General features: G+C 35.1%; 1 protein-coding gene across 1 annotated transcript in view; it reads right to left on the bottom strand.

Moving 5' to 3' along the window:
- Positions 1–18,295, bottom strand: part of LOC592747 (probable 3',5'-cyclic phosphodiesterase pde-5) — a 98,861-nt gene that overhangs the window by 21,314 nt on the left and 59,252 nt on the right. Inside the window, exons 12-23 of the mRNA XM_030982796.1 lie at positions 17,513–17,542; positions 16,708–16,766; positions 14,827–14,878; positions 14,030–14,172; positions 13,595–13,687; positions 12,867–12,935; positions 11,068–11,182; positions 8,898–9,037; positions 8,042–8,128; positions 5,180–5,212; positions 1,904–2,057; positions 387–542 (exon numbers count right to left, since the gene is read on the bottom strand). Coding sequence (XP_030838656.1) covers positions 387–542; positions 1,904–2,057; positions 5,180–5,212; positions 8,042–8,128; positions 8,898–9,037; positions 11,068–11,182; positions 12,867–12,935; positions 13,595–13,687; positions 14,030–14,172; positions 14,827–14,878; positions 16,708–16,766; positions 17,513–17,542 — 1,131 coding nt within the window. The remainder of the gene's footprint in view (positions 1–386; positions 543–1,903; positions 2,058–5,179; positions 5,213–8,041; positions 8,129–8,897; positions 9,038–11,067; positions 11,183–12,866; positions 12,936–13,594; positions 13,688–14,029; positions 14,173–14,826; positions 14,879–16,707; positions 16,767–17,512; positions 17,543–18,295) is intronic.

Genomic DNA, 18,295 nt, shown 5'->3' with positions numbered 1-18,295 from the left:
TTTCAGTATTATCGGCATTTCATTCTTTATAAGAATATTATTTATACAGTATAAATGGTCAGGTTGCCCCTAAAAGCCAAGGCTTGATTAATGGGGTGCCCAATACATAAAGAAATATACATACAATAAACATGAGATACAAAACAAACTTAATTTAACAAAACAAAAATCACATTAAACACTAAACATACAGGCAAAGGGAAATAGGAAAAGGTGAAGTAAGAAAACGTAGGGAGGAGAGATGAAGTTACATGTTTATTTGACATAGGTAATTATTATTGAAAGTTTTCTGTTGAATTTGTGATCAAGTCAACATTTTAGGGCGGGTTGTTGGACATGCAGTATGTAAAAAAAATTTAAAAATAAAAAAATTCAGACATGCCTACCTGAAGGATTGTGATGGTCATGTTGAAGTGATGATGTTCCATGGTTGAGGTAGAGTAGACGGATGCTAACGGTGATGCTGTGTTCACCATGAAAGCATTGTTCTTACCCCGATGATCAAGATCATGGCACAGACAGGCTACAAACAGAGCCAAGGCCTGGAGGGGGTCAAAGGTTAAACACAGGGTCAAAGGTTGAATATAGGGTCAAAGGAAAGCTGTAATCATGATGGTTGAGGTAGAGTACACTGATGCTAAGGGTGATGCTGTGTCCACCATGAAAGCATTGTTCTTACCCCGATGATCAAGATCATGGCACAGACAGGCTACAAACAGAGCCAAGGCCTGGAGGGGAGGGGGTCAAAGGTTAAACATAGGGTCAAAGGTTGAATATACAGTAGGGGTGATGCTGTGTTCACCATGAAAGCATTGTTCTTACCCTGATGATCAAGATCATGGCACAGACAGGCTACAAACAGAGCCAAGGCCTGGAGGAGGTTAAAGGTCGAACATAGGGTCAAAGGTTGAACATAAGGTCAAACGTTGAACATAGCATCAAAGGTTGAACATAGTGTCAAAGGTCGAACATAGGGTCAAAGGTTGAACAAAGGGTAAAAGGGAAGCAATTACGATGCATTAAATACAATATCATCTGACCTGTGGACATGCAAAATTCTAAAATTCTTGGGGTTAGCATTTAAAGTCAAAGACAAATTTGAATACTTGCAATAAAGCTTTATTCCAAGAAACATCTTTCAAAATAATTGTGAATACCAGTAGGCATCGTTTTAATGGTAAGGTTTAGGCAAGTGGAATGTAAATAAAATGTCAACAAAACATAAGATCTTTAGATCCAGAAGTATATGAAATAAACATACCAAATGTGCAGAATGAGCAATAGTCACAGAGAAATCTGAGTAAATGTGCTTTTAATGGACATTGTGCCCTTCATAAATAAGAGCAATTTAATTGAAAAATGATTAGAAACTGTAAATTGGCAATATACAAATTAGCTTATTTTGTTAGTCATTTTGTGATTGTTATTCACACTAGTTCATTCACAATAAATTTGTATTTGTCCTAAACAATGGAAGAGTAAATTATAGGAATAATGTTTCACACTTAGGCCAAAATCCGGAGCCAATGAAGCCAATGCTACAAAGCAACACCTATCTATTTAAACTTTTCAAAACTTCTAAACTTGAATGGGTTAAAGGGAGTGTAGCCTGATGAAACTATGTGTCTTTCCTGTGGCCTGACTTGGGGCCAATCGGGTATAATACGACTATGGACGACCAGACCGCAGCAATCACGTGCGTGCAACATATGTGAAACCGAAGTGTGAGGGGAACTTCGGTCTGTTTCGTGAACGCTGACCATGTAGACTGTAGAGGTTAAGTCGCTGACTACCGTTAATCAAGTCCATTTGTTTAAGTGCAGTTGTCCAAAAGAAGATGTAGATGGCGTTAACCAGTATTTGCCAAGCTACACTCCCTTTAAGAAGAAAGCACTAATGTTACCTCTAATGGATTAAAGACTTGTCCTTGCCCCGTCATGATCATGGTGTATACACTGTGAGCGACGGAGAAGGCATGGGTCCAGTTATGGTAGGGCACTCTGCGGTAGTTCTTCCTCACCGTTAAGATGAAACGACACAGCTCATCATAGTCAAACCTAAAAAGAACATTGGAAAGATATTGGATACTCTTTACAGCACTGGTGGATGAGGGAAGTGGGAGAGGGAGGGGGTCAACTGGCCCCTCCCACTTTTCAAAAAACATTTGACATACTTAAATTACAAACATACTTTAAGGCCAAAAATAAGATGTCATATCCCCTTCTAACTTTTGACTAAAAACAAGAAAGGAAATGCGTTGATCAATTAATATTTTTGGTCGGGGGGGAGGGGGGGCTTGTCAACTATTTCTTGGAAATCTGACCCTTTTTCATAATTATTTTTAGATCTGCCCCTCCTGCACAGAATAGAGATTTGTTGTGCATCACAAATACTTCCAGCTCAGACTATGTTCATAAATCCTTTTAAAACATGATTTAATGTATTTTCTTTTTAATATGATTTTCACTGTCTGTATAATGGGACACTAAATGAATTGTATGGCATATGCTCTGATGATATTTTCCACGACTGTTTCACAGATTGCATGTTAAGGTTCGAAGATTGATACATATACTTCAGGGGATACATGTAAGTATATTTAATGTTTATAATATGAATATCATACTACTAGGCTTTAACAAAACTATCAAGCACTTATCAACTTGCATTTCATATCTCTCTTATCAAAAAGAGAAAAGTGTGAGTTTCACACTTCTACTCCGCTTTCTTAGATATTAACAATTTAAGTATATGTCTGTATATTTACATCATTTTGTACTTACCTTTCCAAGTTCGAGATATCCATAAAAATCATTTACAATATAAATATTCAACCAAAGAAAATTGGCTAGGGAAGCCCAAATTGTTTTTCATCATTTATGAACTGATATCTTGGCACATCTATTTTCCTACTCTTACATGTAAGACAACATCAAATCATTATGCAATCTAAAATTGTTTTTCACTTCTAATTATGAACAAAGAAAGAAAGATAATTATTAATAGTACGATTAACCACAAGCCCAAACCAAACAGACAGTTGCCATTTCATTATAAACACAATCGAGCATGCATATTCTAAATCCATATATATGACTTTAATCTTTGAGAATAAAGCAAAGTTGTTAGGTTAGTTTCAGAAGATCAAATATTTGCAATACAAATAAAATATCCAGTTCTGTAAAGAATTAAAAAAAAAAAAAGCCTCCACCAGACAAATGGATTATGAAATATTTACTCTCAAGCTCATTAATAAACATGTTTCATAGTTTTCAACAATTATATTATTCTATTTATATCATTCAGTTCAAGAATGAATCAAGCGGGTTGGTGGAATGTGGACTCGATAAATTAAAAGAATCTGAATAATGGTATAAAAAAACAAATGGTTTTTTTAATTTTTATTTCATTTCATTTCAGTTTTTTCTGTGAGGTGATGGTGGGGGGGGGGGGTGGGGGTCTGAGGACTGTTTAAAAATAGACAAGCGCAAAATCTATTTTGCTAAAAAAGCAAATCAACAAAACAAAAACTAAGTCATCTCAATAAAAAAATGAAAATAAGAACTACATGCTCTTCTGCAGATATTTAGCTTCTAAGAGCATCTCAAAATAATGTGCTCGGCAAAAAGTAAAATTAAATATATGCATGGAGTTACTGTATTCTTGGTCTGGTTCAAACGGGAAAAGCTGTTTAAACTGGGTATAATAGCATTAGTATTCTTTTTTAGGAGTTAGTGATCCATTTGGTTCACTTGAAAGTTTGTAAAAGAGGGATGGGGTAATTGAATGAATTGCTCTTTTCCTTTATGAATATCTTGTTGCAACTTCCTTGTTCCTACCAAATTACTGTAATTCTGGAACAAAATGTATAAATAAATTTGTGAAATCATACAATACCCATTTTAACTTGTGAATGAATTCTTTTCATTGATACTATTTCTTACATAATTTGTGCAGAATATAGAGGTTAATACCAAAAACTCAATAAAAAAGTAGCCTAAACCAGTTTTAAATTAGCACATTTTTAAAGATTACAAGCATATAATCTTAAGATCACATTTTTTGTTTCCCTTAATAATTGTTTCTCATTGAAACATGTACTAAAGGAACCTGTCTACAAAGATTGTTTTTTGTGTTTCCCTTGGGCGGTCGCTATAGACAGGTTAGACCATTTATCTAAACAAGAGTGGAAACTTAAAAATGCAGAGACGGGTATGAGTGCAGAGATTCAAAAGAAGTCATTATTGATAATGCAAGTGCAAAAAAGTTGTTTTTAACAAGCCATTTATGTGCTTTATATGATCCCCCCTTCAGATATCTCATTATATTATATAAGTTCATATTTTGAAGAATATTTAATATTGTTTTTATCTTCACATGGAAATAAACAAATGAAATGGAACATATTGGCAGGGCCAAGGGCTGGTCAGACGTCTGCTTATCTGCTTATCCTAGAATCACTATATGTCCAATAAAATCTTTAGACGGGGGTTACATGAATCTGTATCAATATGTTAGTCACGGCATTACCACACTGAATCATATTTCAAAGCTCTATTCTACTTTGTAAACTATGTTAGTTTCTAATGACAACTGCTTATATATTGCAAAATTTCAGAGACCTGATTCTTCAAGGCAATTAGCTATATTTTAACCTGCCTGTGAACATTGTTAATTAAGGGGCTCACGAAAATATGATTAGAAATAAGCCAGGTAAAGATATTTAATCTAAAAGTAAATCATTCTATTATGCTTAAAGACCATGCTATTGTTTTTCCTATTTTACCCCCCCCCCCCCCAAAAAAAAAAAAAAAAAAAAAAAAAATCTTAATTTTAAAAAATGCAACATTGTGTGTAGTAAACATGCATCTGTACTATCTGCTGCATTAAGAACAAGGTTTTTATTTCATGAAAGATTAGACTGCCAATTATCTATCTCCAAAAGTAATACCAGGGGTTAACTACTTTTCATATTATCATTTAAATTGTACATGAGCTGAATTCCTGCTGAATTCCCTTTCTGAGTTTACTTAATATTCCTGCTACATTTTGAAAAATTATAAAGCTTACAGGTCTCTGACAAGTGAAATCAAAATGAGGTAATTTTTCTAAAACCACACAAACTGCAAAAAAAGAGGGTTTTGAAGATTGAATTTCTTCTACTTCTCTGGTTGAATACCTTTGTTGATGGTCAGGATGGCCGGGTGGTGGACTGTGTTCAATACCAATGAGAACAAGAGTGATGGTGAGTGAACAAGATGCAAGCCAAGATTAGTAAGTGGAAGATAAGCAAAAAGAGTGACGGTGAATGAATCAGTTGCAAGATAAGATTAAGTGATAGAAAAGTAAAAGGTGATGGTAAATAAACCAGATGCAAAATAAAATTGAGGGGAATAAGAGTAAAAAGATTGATGGTGAATGAACAAGATGCCAGATAACATTAAGTGAGAGATAAGTGAAGAAGAGTGACAGTGGATAAATAAAATGCAAGTCAAGACTAAGTGGCAGATAAGTAAGAAGAGTGATGGTGAATGAATAACTTGCAAGTCAAGATTAAGTAGAAGATAAGTAAAAAGAGGGATGGTAAATGAAGAAGATGCGAGATAAGATTAAGTGAAAGATAAGTAAGAAGAGAGATGGTAAATGAAGAAGATGCAAGTCAAGATTAAGTAGAAGATAAGTAAAAAGAGTGATGGTAAATGAAGAAGATGCGAGTCAAGATAAAGTGGAAGATAAGTAAAAAGCGTGATGGTAAATGAAGAAGATGCGAGATAAGATCAAGTGAAAGATAAGTAAGAAGAGAGATGGTAAATGAAGAAGATGCGAGTCAAGATTAAGTAGAAGATAAGTAAAAAGAGTGATGGTAAATGAAGAAGATGCGAGATAAGATTAAGCGAAAGATAAGAGAGATGGTAAATGAAGATGATGCAAGATAAGATTAAGTAGAAGATAAGTAAAAAGAGTAATGGTAAACAAAGAATACGCAAGTCAAGATTAAGTGGATATAAGTAAAAAGAGTGACGGTAAATACAGAAGATGCAAGTCAAGATTAAGTTGAAGATTGGTAAGAAGAGTGATGGTAAATAAAGAAGTTGCAAGTCAAGATTAAGTGGAAGATAAGTGAAAAGAGTGATGGTGAATGAAGAAGATGCAAGATACGATTCAAAGGAAGATAAGTTAGAGGAGTGATGGTAAATAAAGAAGATGCAAGTCAAAAGTGGAATTTAAGTAAGAAGATTGACAGTGAATGAACAAGATGCCAGATATCATTAAGTGAAAGACAAGTGAGAAGAGTGAGGGTGAATGAACAAGATGCAATCAATTTCAATGCAGTCCTTATTTTGTGTAATGTAATGTCATATTCTTCTTTGCCGTTTACTTGTAATTCAATGTTTTTAACATGTTCCTTTAGTATTTCTCCCTTTTCCTTCCTTATTCTTTCTTCTTTCTCTTGCGCTTAGAAACATTGTATTAGGAGCATTATAAATGTAATGTATTATTATTATAAGAATAAGTGGAAGATAAGTAAAAAGAGTGGTGGTAAATAAACCAGATCCAAGTCAAGATTGAGGCAAAGATAAGTAAAAAGAGTGATGCTAAATGGACAAGATGCATGTCTAGATTAAGTGGAAGATAAGTAAAAAAGAGTAACAGTGAATGAACCAGATGCAAGATAAGATTAAGTGGAAGGTAACTGAGAAGAGTGTTGGTGAATGGAAGAGATGAAATAGAAGATAACATGAGCGACACATGCAAGTGAAAGGAGTGATAGTGGATGAAAAAGAGGTAAGATAGATAGAAGGAGTGATAGTGAACTGGAAAAAAGATGCAATTTTGAATTCGATGAAAGGTAAGTAAGTTACAGAGAACGGTGGTTAATGAATGAGAAGAAGTAGAAGATAAATTTCTGCAGTGGTGGTGAGTCAAATGGATCCAAGATAAAAGTGTGATGGTGAATAAAGATGGTGAATTTTGAGTTGCAATTTAAGGTAAGATGATACATATGTTAAGAAGTTATGGTGAATAAGAACATTAAACTTAAAATAAAAAGGAGGAATATGAGAATTAAGTGATTCTGTATAAGTTTTCATATTCAATTCACAATTTGAAGATAAGCTAAAGGAGTGATTGAGAATAGAAAAGATGTATAAGTACACGTAAGATAAAGTACTCATGGCGAATGGAACAGATGAAGTTCATGAGATGGAAGACACATGTAAGTTTAATGAAGGTGACAGAAATATAGGTTAAAAGAGAAATCGTATATAATAACATTAAGACAAAGGAGCGATGGCGAATAAATGAAAATCAAGATAAGATGCTAACAAAATGATTTAAAGGTAGCGGCATTGAAAAAATAAAAGATGTACTATGCATTTAAAAGAGTGATTGCAATTGAACACAATGAATGTTGAGATAAGAAGGTACATATATTTGTTATTTTCTATTCTCAAAACAGACAACTTAAAACTTAAAACAGTTACTCAGGTGGGACCCACATCTGATGTGTGCGTTTTAGTCTGAGTGATATTTCTAATTTCTAAGACAATGATTCAACTAGTTAAGAGTTAAAAAAGGAATATGAATTTAAAGTCTGCACCTACATGTAGCAGATAACCATCTGTAATACTCTTTAGTACCAGGAGAATGATGATCTATCTAAAAAGGTGGGAAAATGAGATTCCTCAAGACATCTGTCAGAAGAAAAAGCCTCACTACCAATAGATTCATCAAGTTTGAATATAAGAACTACATAATGGCAATTCTAGGTATTCACAAATCCTATGTTTTGAAAGAGTGTGGATATACATTTAGCTGTGACATCTTCAGCAGTGACATTGGATCCAAGTCATAAGACATAGTGAAAGAAGACAAAAATGAAAATTAATTTTCAGCAAATATATTGCAAAAATAGGTCCGCTTTTTAGTGCTTTGGCTCCTTTAAGATGGTGAGAGGAATAGATGTTCTATAGTGATGGTGTTGTTGTTGGTGGTGTCTTACGATGATGAAAAGACAATCAAGATGGTGGTGACGACTCACTTGTTAAGTTCAAACATGTCCTTGAACATACACAGAACATAGAGAGGTTTGGCTTCTTCATCCAGACCCCAAGGTGAGAAGTCATATCTGAGGAATCGAACAAAGAAAAGGAGAGAAATAAGATACATGTACATGTACCTGAACATCATGTGCGTTACATTAGACATTAATCTACCTTTGCTACACTCAACCCAGGTGAGGTAAATGGGTACCTGGTAGGATAATTCCTTGAAATGCACTGTGCGCTGATAACGGCTGCTGGAGCTAAAGCTAGGGTAATAATTTCCAAATCTCTTTGGAAGTGCATAGAGATGTTATTTCATAACGTATTATGCGCTATAAAAAAACTGAATATTATTATTATAATTATTACTACATGAAAGGTACATTAAACATAGATATGTAAATGTATATCGTTATCAATGATTTGTCAAAGTGATGTGGACTAGTGGTTTATTAACTTGGCCTTGAATTTAGAAGTTAAGGGTTCACTCCTAGCCTGCACATTAATATTGTGTTTCATTCGAGTTGTATTAAACAGTAAGCCATAATTGGCTAAAATGCATTATAAAGTGGTCCTTCAACTCATCATATCAGTCTAATACAAGCCAATACATTAAATGTGAGGTATGGTAGGTGCATGTACTACAGATACATACACATCAAAATTTATGGTGCTTTGAGGTGCCTGTGGCAAGAGGGCACCGTCTTACAAAGAGTTACGATTAATTCAAATCAATCGTAACTCTTCCAATCAATCGCAAGTTTGCAAGTTTGCAGTCTCCTATCTCTTATGTACATAGTACGATTGATATCAATTCTTTATGAGTCGGGGCCCAGAAGGGTTTTAGTTTACCTTGCTATGTCAGGCATAGGGTCTGGAAGAGGCATGTTCCTGAGCCCCTTGAACTCATTATCCACACACATAGCATGATAGCTCAATACTTCCAGAGCTACCTTGTGCTTCTGTTCTGACCGACGGATCTTGTCGTACAACTGAAATAGAAGGAGAATGCAAGGTATTTTTAATTTTTTATGGGTAGACAGCATAACTCAAACTAAATTCATTGAATTTCATAGTACACCTGTATTTCTATCACTACAGTGATACAGTTTAAAAATTATTTATTGATATCTGAATAAAAATGGAAAAAGTAAATGAAATATTGCAATATATTTTACACTTCTAAGTATATATAAACAAATTCAAGGGATTATATTTTAGCAGTAAAATGAATGAATCTTTGATCATTATATAGGTAAAAAAAAAGTGTGAAATGAAATGTCTGTTCGCCATTATTTTCATTTGCAAAAACAGTCAAGATGAAATTCACTACCCTTTTTTACACATTATCAAAGTTTACCTTTACATTATTTCAGCTTAATGAGAGTAAAAAAAACCTCTCACTTGGGCACAATGCAAATAATGAACAAAGATTTGTTCATTTTGAAAAGATATACGATTTACTGCTTAAATATAATTCCTTGAATTGGTTTACATCTACTAAAGAGGTGTAAAATAAACTGTAATATTTAATTTACTGTTTCCATTTTTATTGGCATAGAAAGACAATTAACAGTTTTTAAAACCTACAGGGGCTAGTAATAACTTTCTTTTAAATGACATATACTGTATAATATACAGAATATGTCTACTATGGTTACAATCCAATCTTGGAACACTTAAAAAACAAGGAACATGTAGTTTTAATTTTGTATCAAATAATGAGTTTTTTTTTTTAAACTTCTTATTGTATAATAACACTGATGAGTATAAAAATATACTAGGAATGTATGAAATAACCGTTGGTGATGGCTATTTCAATGTTATCAAATTACTTATTCTTTTTAAATATGAATATGTACTGGATTCAGCCTGCCTTAATCAAAGTCAGATTCACAATTTCATATTGATCCTAGTCAGTGTCATTATCATCACTCTTATTTTAACAACAAAAACAGATTATATTCATGTATTTTCATATCTACCTAAGATAAGAAAAATTATACATTATTTATATACTACACCAACATTCCTTTTCAGGACTACACACCCTCAAGAAAGATTACCGAGAGTACTTTTCAGGACTCCTCAATCCTCCCTCTCTCTCACATGGTGCACCCGCAAGCTTACTGTATATTATTTATATTGTTGTCAATATAATTATAGGCTGTTCATCAGGTGTGTCATTTAGCTGAGCAGCCAACATATTGATTGAAGTAAAGAAATTCTAACATAATCTTTTAAAAGTTAATCAAAATTACAAACATATAAAATCATAGTATGTTTACATCTACTGAAGTCATATATTGAGGGTTCAGTGACACAAAGACATAACTCCATATTTTGCCAAAATGAGTATTTGATATCAAAATGTTAAGAAAAATGTGGGCTTTCCAGAAAACACATAGACTTAACTCCACCCAACACCCAATTGAAGTCGATGGCTAGTTAACTTCTTAAGGCCAAAGTGCTCAGTGACACATAAACCACTTTTTCTCAAAATGACCAAAATGAAGTTATGTCTTTGTGTCACTGACCCCTCAATACGTAGGTAAAAACATCTGTATACATGTACATCACTAGTATGACAAACTAGAAGTTGGCAGCTTTTTTGTTTTAATGCCCAACTGCTAATTAATCATGCACGGTACATGTAGACGATCATGTAGTATACATTGTACAGTCCGTGTACTGGCATGTCTCGTATCAACCATCTATCAATTTCATAATTCACTATATTTTTGTACAAACATATACATATACAGATTCCTTTGTATACAAGTCTAGAGTTTATAATTTCATTATGCCATTTTCATCAATTGGTCATGTTCATATTTAATCATAATTCTAAAATTATGTTTGCAACTTAATATCCAAAATATGCACTGTAGACCCTCTATATGAATCATTGTGCCATTTTCATCAATTGGTCATGTTCATATTTAATCGTAATTCTAAAATTATGTTTTGTAACTTCATATCAAAAATATGCACTGCATATGAATCCTTTTACAACACTAACCTTTGCATGATGCAATGCCAGACCACAGTAGACTGCAAACGTTTCAAATGCTTGTTCATCCGCTCGTGTGAACAGACCATGCTTCTTGTTTACCATCTGAACTACACCTATCACACTGCAAAGACAAAGAATTGGTTTAGGGAGGTGTTATTCAGTGTATTCACACATGGCAGAATCTTTCTTTCTTATATGCTTTTGTTTACCATCTGAACAACACCTATCACACTGCAAAGGCAAAGAATTGGTTTGGGGAGGTGTTATTCAGTGTGTTCACACATAGCAGAATCTTTCTTTCTTACATGCTTTTGTTTACCATCTGAACAACACCTATCACACTGCAAAGGCAAAGAATTGGTTTAGGGAGGTGTTATTCAGTGTGTTCACACATGGCATTTTGTTTCTTACATGCTTTTGTTTACCATCTGAACAACACCTTTCACACTGCCGAGACAAAGAATTGGTTTAGGGAGGTGTTATTCAGTGTGTTCACACATAGCAGAATCTTTCTTTCTTACATGCTTTCAGTTTACCATCTGAACAACACCTATCACACTGCCAAGACAAAGAATTGGTTTAGGGAGGTGTTATCCAGTGTATTCACACATGGCAGAATCTTTCTTTCTTACATGCTTTTGTTTACCATAATGAACAAAATCTGCTGCAATGTGAACATATATAGTTCAATTTTGTTCCAACATACCCATTTCATATAGTACATTGAATCTTTTGCAAACAAATATCGCTCCCATTATTAAACAGGAAGGTCCAGTACATAGCAATTCAATGTAACTCCCCTTGAACATCAATTTTGCCTTCGGAAGCAACATGCCTATTTCATATAGCACATTGAATCTATGAAAACAGCAATTAAATGTAATGTCCCTTGAATATCAATTTTACCCTCAGAAGAAACATGCCCATTTCATATACATGTAGCACATCAATTTTTCGGCAAAAATATCCCTGCCATTAACAGGAAGGTCCAGTATGTAGCAGTTAAATGTAATCCCCCTCGAATATTAATTTTGCCTCCAGAAGCAGAAGACTTTATAAATGAATAATGTAGATGACACAGCTCGATCATAGATTTTATCTGCAAGGCAGATCAAACGTACCGACAACATCAATTTCACAGGGGATTTTATTGAGATACTAACTATCAAACCTTTGAGCTACAATTGTTGTAAGAATTTTTTTTTGGGGGGGGAGGGGCTTGCACCCAACAAATAAAAACAGCGTGCTCGATCTTGTAATTGAAAACAAGTTGATTTTTGTTGTGGGAACCAGGGAGGTCTAAACCAGCCATCTACAGTACTGCTTGCCGGGCAGCGACTCTATCACCAGGCCATCGCTGTTCTATGGCACAGTCATGATGAACTAGAAACAAATACCTCAGCTCTCAAGACTCATTCTGGCTTATTAATGTTTATCAGTCCGCCATTAGGACAACAGCTGAGAATGTTAGGCTTCCTTGGAGGAGTTTCAATCATTTTACAGAAAACAAATTTGGATTCCACACAGCAAATAAAGACTGCGTGCTTGATCTTGTCATTGAAAACAAGAAAGAGCATGCATGCAAGTTGTTGTAGGAACAGGGTATTCATGATCTTGGATGCTCAAAAAGCCAAGATCCGCCATTAATTACCCTTTGTAAAGCATTAATCCTCATTACCAAGTCCCTCGCAGAAGAGCATAAAGCTGTCGGTCCCCTGGTTGCTAACTTACAAGCAGACACATGCTTTCTTAGCAGTCAGGTAAAATAACCCTACAAACAAAAAACATTCTTTGTGTCTACTCACTTTCCTCTGATGTAGATAGGCATACACAAGATGGTCTTGGTGACATATCCAGTTTGCAGGTCAACCTCTCTGTCATTGGTCAAGAAAACAAAATGAGAAAATGCTTTTAATTCTTAGCTTGAAAGTTCTTATATCACATTCAAAAGTAAAGTTGCTTGTAACAGTTTTGATTTCCAAAGTTCAGACATCTTCCTCTAACACAAATAGGCAGACTGAAGTATGCCGCCAATTTTCTGATCGCCAGTAGCTGTAGTTTTAGTGATAACTATGTCGTATACGTCAGACAAACAGAACTTTCAAACCAGTATTACAACCATCCTCATGAAACTCTTCCATGATTTAGTTTTTAATTCTTTGTATTTTCTCTTTATGAGCAACTACAGAGCTTTGGTACTCAATCACATTTGTTTGTATCAGTTAGTACATACCGGTAAGACAAATTGTTATAAAAGGGACAATGAACAAGTATGCATATTGATGCATATACTGTAGCAAATAAAATGACAGTACAGTTTAATAGGCCTGTTTTGGGGTAATTGCATAGTAATTAAAATAGCCTTTATCCAAATCTTGCCAATTAAAGTACATTTAAATTTACAGGTGTACGAATACTATGCAATGACTACAAGTATCAGTACTTCATGTAAACAGGATTAGTATTTACCAACGTTACTATCATTATCATTACCATTATAATGGTTGTGACGATTATTCTCCTAATACTGTACCTGTTAAATCTCTCATCTTGATATGCATCAGGGATGTTGAGAATGTCTCCTGTGGATGCCACATGTCCTGCTACTCCCTTAGCCATCGAAAACCTGCAATAAACATGGACATTACAGCACATTAAAGTAGAGGTGTCGTGGTCGAGTGGATATGTCACCGGACTGTAGTTCATAAGGTCCGCGGTTCAAGTCCCGCCATGGCACTAATGTCCTTTGGCAAGATATTAATCTACATTTGCCACACTCGACCCAGATGAGGTAAATGGATACCTGGTGGGATTAATTCCTTGAAATGCCAGAGGGCCGTAATGGCAACCATGTTAAAAGCCGGGGTAATAATTTCCAAAGCTCAATGGAAGCGCATAGAGACGTTATATAATGTGTTATGCGCTATACGAGAACCAAATATTATTATTGTTTTTTTATGATTCTCACCTGATCTCCTTTTGGTCTTTGTCCACCATGGGATTACCAAGGCCATTACCAATGTCAAAGATCCTGGCATAAAGCTCGTTCTTCTTGCTATCAACCAGGAACAGTGAAGCCCTGTCAGCATTCACCAACTTCTGAGCAAAGTTCTATATTTCGAGAGGAAAATACAAAAACAAAATTAAAACCAAGAGCCATGTCCATCTTTGTTAGGGAATATTCAATACAAGAACATTTTCATTGGCTGCTAAAGATCATATTGGCAAGTTGAAAAGAAGAAAACTTTGCCTAAAAGTTGTCTAAACAGGTTTTCCAATCTGATAATTAGAGGCATTATCACAGAGGCATACACACTGTACAGAGCACATGTTTGTGTACTGTATGTGTTTATGTGAGGCCATTATTGCAGAGTAATAGAACCCCTATAGGTTAGGGGTTATCAACTTAGTCAGCATTTTGGAACACAGAGAGCTTGTTTCAGGAAAAGTCTGTGGACATATATATGTACATGCATGCAAATGCACATGATTATTGCCTAAAGATATAGGGGAGGGGGATGCCACCAAAACTAAGGAACTGTGGTGGCAGCCCTGGGCCCTGTTTTCATAAAACTGGTTATAAAAAGTTAATGCTAAATATCTATGACAAATTTGCTCCCAGCCAATCAAATGCCATGATTTCAGAAGCCTATAACAGTTAATGTAGCTTGTTTTTTTATAACAAGATTTATGAAACACTCCCCAGGTTACAGTCCTTTATTGATATAGGTGATAAGGGATTCATCATGATTTGAGCTCACTTACCATGATCTTCATGATCACACTGTCCATACTGACAATATCTGTGAAGATGGATCTGTAAAATAATGTGAAAAAACAACAACATAGTAATATTGTACAAATGACTTGTTCAACATGCTGTACACATTGACTTTTACAACCATACTAGACATGTATAGCTATACAGTTGCAAATATACTTTCTATACCAAAAACATTACAGATTGCTTTACATCTGTGAAATTAACATCCGTGAAACCAAAATTGAGAAGGTATATAGATTTTTTTCTCTCATCCAACTTTTCACCTTTGCTCATTAAGATTTATGCTTGTATTGTTTTATCATATTTCTTGTTTGTATAACAATATAGAGAACACACAAAAGAGCAGAGAACTTTCCAGTTTGTTACAGAGAGAATAGAACAGGTGTCAAATTACCTCCCTGTGGTAAACCACTGCCCCTTTCTCATTCTTGCCATCACACTTGCCTTTCTCAGAAATTTTGAGACTAATAGAAAGGAGATACCTGGTGTATTTCTTTTCACCATTAGTGGTAATCTTTCGGGATGAAAAGAACGAGGTATCAATGACCAAAAGGTAAGATGCTTAAGGGAATATAGTCCTGTAGATGTTAATCCTCTGACTACTGAAATCTCCCACTGCCATAAGCTTAATACAGGATCCACCTAGTTGTCATAAGCAAAGGGTTAAAGACATGGTGGAAGAGTATAGATGGAAATAAAGATGTTGATGATGGAGCTGGTTTTTAATAGGTTTCTGAAGAGGATGAAGAGGAAATAGGAGCTTCAATTTCTGGGACTTGTAATGAGGCAGGAAGTACTGAGGTAAGAATTAGATGAATGGAGGTGAACTTATGTAAATGGCACTGGAGGATACGGGAGATGTTTTGTTGAAGGAGTGTGGTGGGGGTAATATACAGTGGCAAAGGAGGAGATAGAAAAGAAAGACAAAAAAGGGAGATGGAAGACAAGACAGAGAATATGGGAGAAAAAGAGAGAGAGAGAGAGAGAGAGAGAGAGAGAGGGGGAGAAGGAAGACAGACAAAGAAAGATAGGGGAAAGACAGACATAGAGAGAGAGAGAGAGAGAGAGAAAGTGAGAGGGAAGACAGAGAAAGAAAGAAAAGTAGAAAAAGACGAACAGTGTGTGAGTGTGTGTGTGTGTGTGTGTGTGTGTGTGAGAGAGAGAGAGAGAGAAAGAGGGAGAGGGAGAGGGGGAGACAGGACCAATTAATGGCAACACCCTCCCTAATCTGTACCCTTGCTCATCAAAATTCCATCTACCTTCCAAACAGGACACCAGTGCCCCCCCCCCCCCCTCACCTCTCCCTGAATGGCTGGACCCCTGCTATGCCACTGATCTGACAATACAGGAGTAGATCAGAGGGTAGGTGTAACAACTGGGGGTGTTCACAAAGATCCGAAGTGGATCTTAACTCTAAGTTGGATTTAAAAATTATGGAGAGCCATTTTTTAAAATGAAATATAGTCAAAAGCAGACATTTAAGTATATTTGACACATCATGTATAATTCCACATCAAGAACATGAAATCTCCTTGATAATAGAAAATATTAATAACTTTTACAAAACATTTTCAAAGATGCTAACGGCTTTCCATAATTGTTAAGTACAACTTAGAGATAAGTTCAACTTCGGATCTTTGTGAAACACCCCCCCCCCCCCCCAGGGGTAACATCAGAAGGCAGAGGAACCAAGGTAAGAACTGTTAAAAGTGTGTTAAGACATAAAATACAAGGACTTAGTAGAGGTAAAAGAGGAGCACAAAGACAGGGAAGGCCAACTGGTATTTTAATGGTGGTAATAAGGGATGTATAACATAAAGAAAGAAAGAAAAACAAATTTGATTCCAGAAGTATAGACTCACTTTGTCACTGCTAGCAGGAAGTCATTCTGTTTCCGCTGTCTGATCATGTCTACATACAGCTACATAGAGGAAAGAGTAACAACATATTGGTTATTACAAAGAGTGTTATTTGATAAATATCAAACCAATAAAAGAAGTGCCCATACGTATAGCGATTACAACTTTCCTTTATTTAGTCTGATTTAATTGAAACTTTCATCAGTTTGCTTCTCTGATTTATCTGCTTTCTTTTAGAGTAGTTGTCTATTTGGGTTGGATTTCCCTTTAACAGAATAGGTGACACATGTGTTTTATTACCATATTAGGTTTGCAAGACAATTTACAGTTGATAGACAAGTGCTTTCAGATCAACAGAAATAATTGATAGCCAATATACTCCAGAAATTTACCTACACGTATGTAATTTTCAAAGGCTTTTGTTCTCAATGCTAAACTTATATCGAAGTTTAAATTATCAAGATGTTTGGCCAGTTCTAAGATTAGATTTTTGTAACAAACAAGAAAATCTTAAATGTGATGATACACAAGTACTTTTCATCTCATTTAATTACTTTCATGTTTCTCCCTATGAAATAAAGAAACAGTCAAACCCACTGTAGCGACCACCTGTGTAGGAAGACTACCTGCCTATAAAGACCACATTTGTCATATCCCTCCAAAATTGGTTCTCATTGAAACCTGTACTAAAGGAACCTGTACATAATGACCACCTGCCTGTAAGGACCAGTTTTCATGCCTTTCTTGAGCAGTCTAGATACATAGGTTTCACTGTATTTCTTTGATTCAATTCACTTTTTTCACAAACCTTTTTATCAAAGTCCTTGTCATTCCCAAACTGCAATCGTCGAAGCACAAGCACATGAAGACAGCGAGCCATATACATACAAGTCAAATAGTGAAAACATGAAGCGGTGCAGACCAAAGACAAACAAGTACATGCATTGATGGGACTAGTCAAATCATAATATGTACAAGTTGTGAAAATATTTAATGTTGCAGAACTGTGTAAATGCACAAAAGCAGTACAATTGCAAAAAACATTGTACGTTGTGTACACTAGCAAACATATGCATAAACTACATTTTTGAGCGTCAATTTACACAAAAAGTAGATGTGCAATCACATACAATGCTATTTATTCATGTAGCTACTTGCTCCCTCTATATAGAAAACTTCCCCAATCGGTGCCTGTTGGTCCCCCATGATCCTCTTTTTCTTATGTTAATTGAGAGCTGAGTTAATGGGATAGCCACCTGTCAGTGAACTGGCTGGGTTATCTAATCCCTTCTGGCCCAGTAGTTTTGACGGTCTTTAATTCACAAATATATATCAAACATAGCATATATGTAAAGAACATATTCAGATTTGTCGAACAAGGTTTGAAAATACAAATGAATTGTATCATGATTGGAAAATATATGAATACAAAGCCCCCCCCCCCCAAGACTCGTAATGTAAATATACTAATTACCAGTGATAATATTAGAACTACTCTCTGTATGTCTATAACTACATGTAAAACTTAAAGTAACTATAATGTTTGTACACAAATGATAATAGCTAGCCAAATACAGCAAAATAATACAAA

This window comes from Strongylocentrotus purpuratus, unplaced genomic scaffold, assembly GCF_000002235.5.
Source record: "Strongylocentrotus purpuratus isolate Spur 01 unplaced genomic scaffold, Spur_5.0 spur5_scaffold_13, whole genome shotgun sequence".
Lineage (NCBI taxonomy): Eukaryota > Metazoa > Echinodermata > Echinoidea > Camarodonta > Strongylocentrotidae > Strongylocentrotus > Strongylocentrotus purpuratus.
Note: the sequence above shows the minus strand (reverse complement) of the source record. Positions and strands in the feature narration are given on the sequence as shown.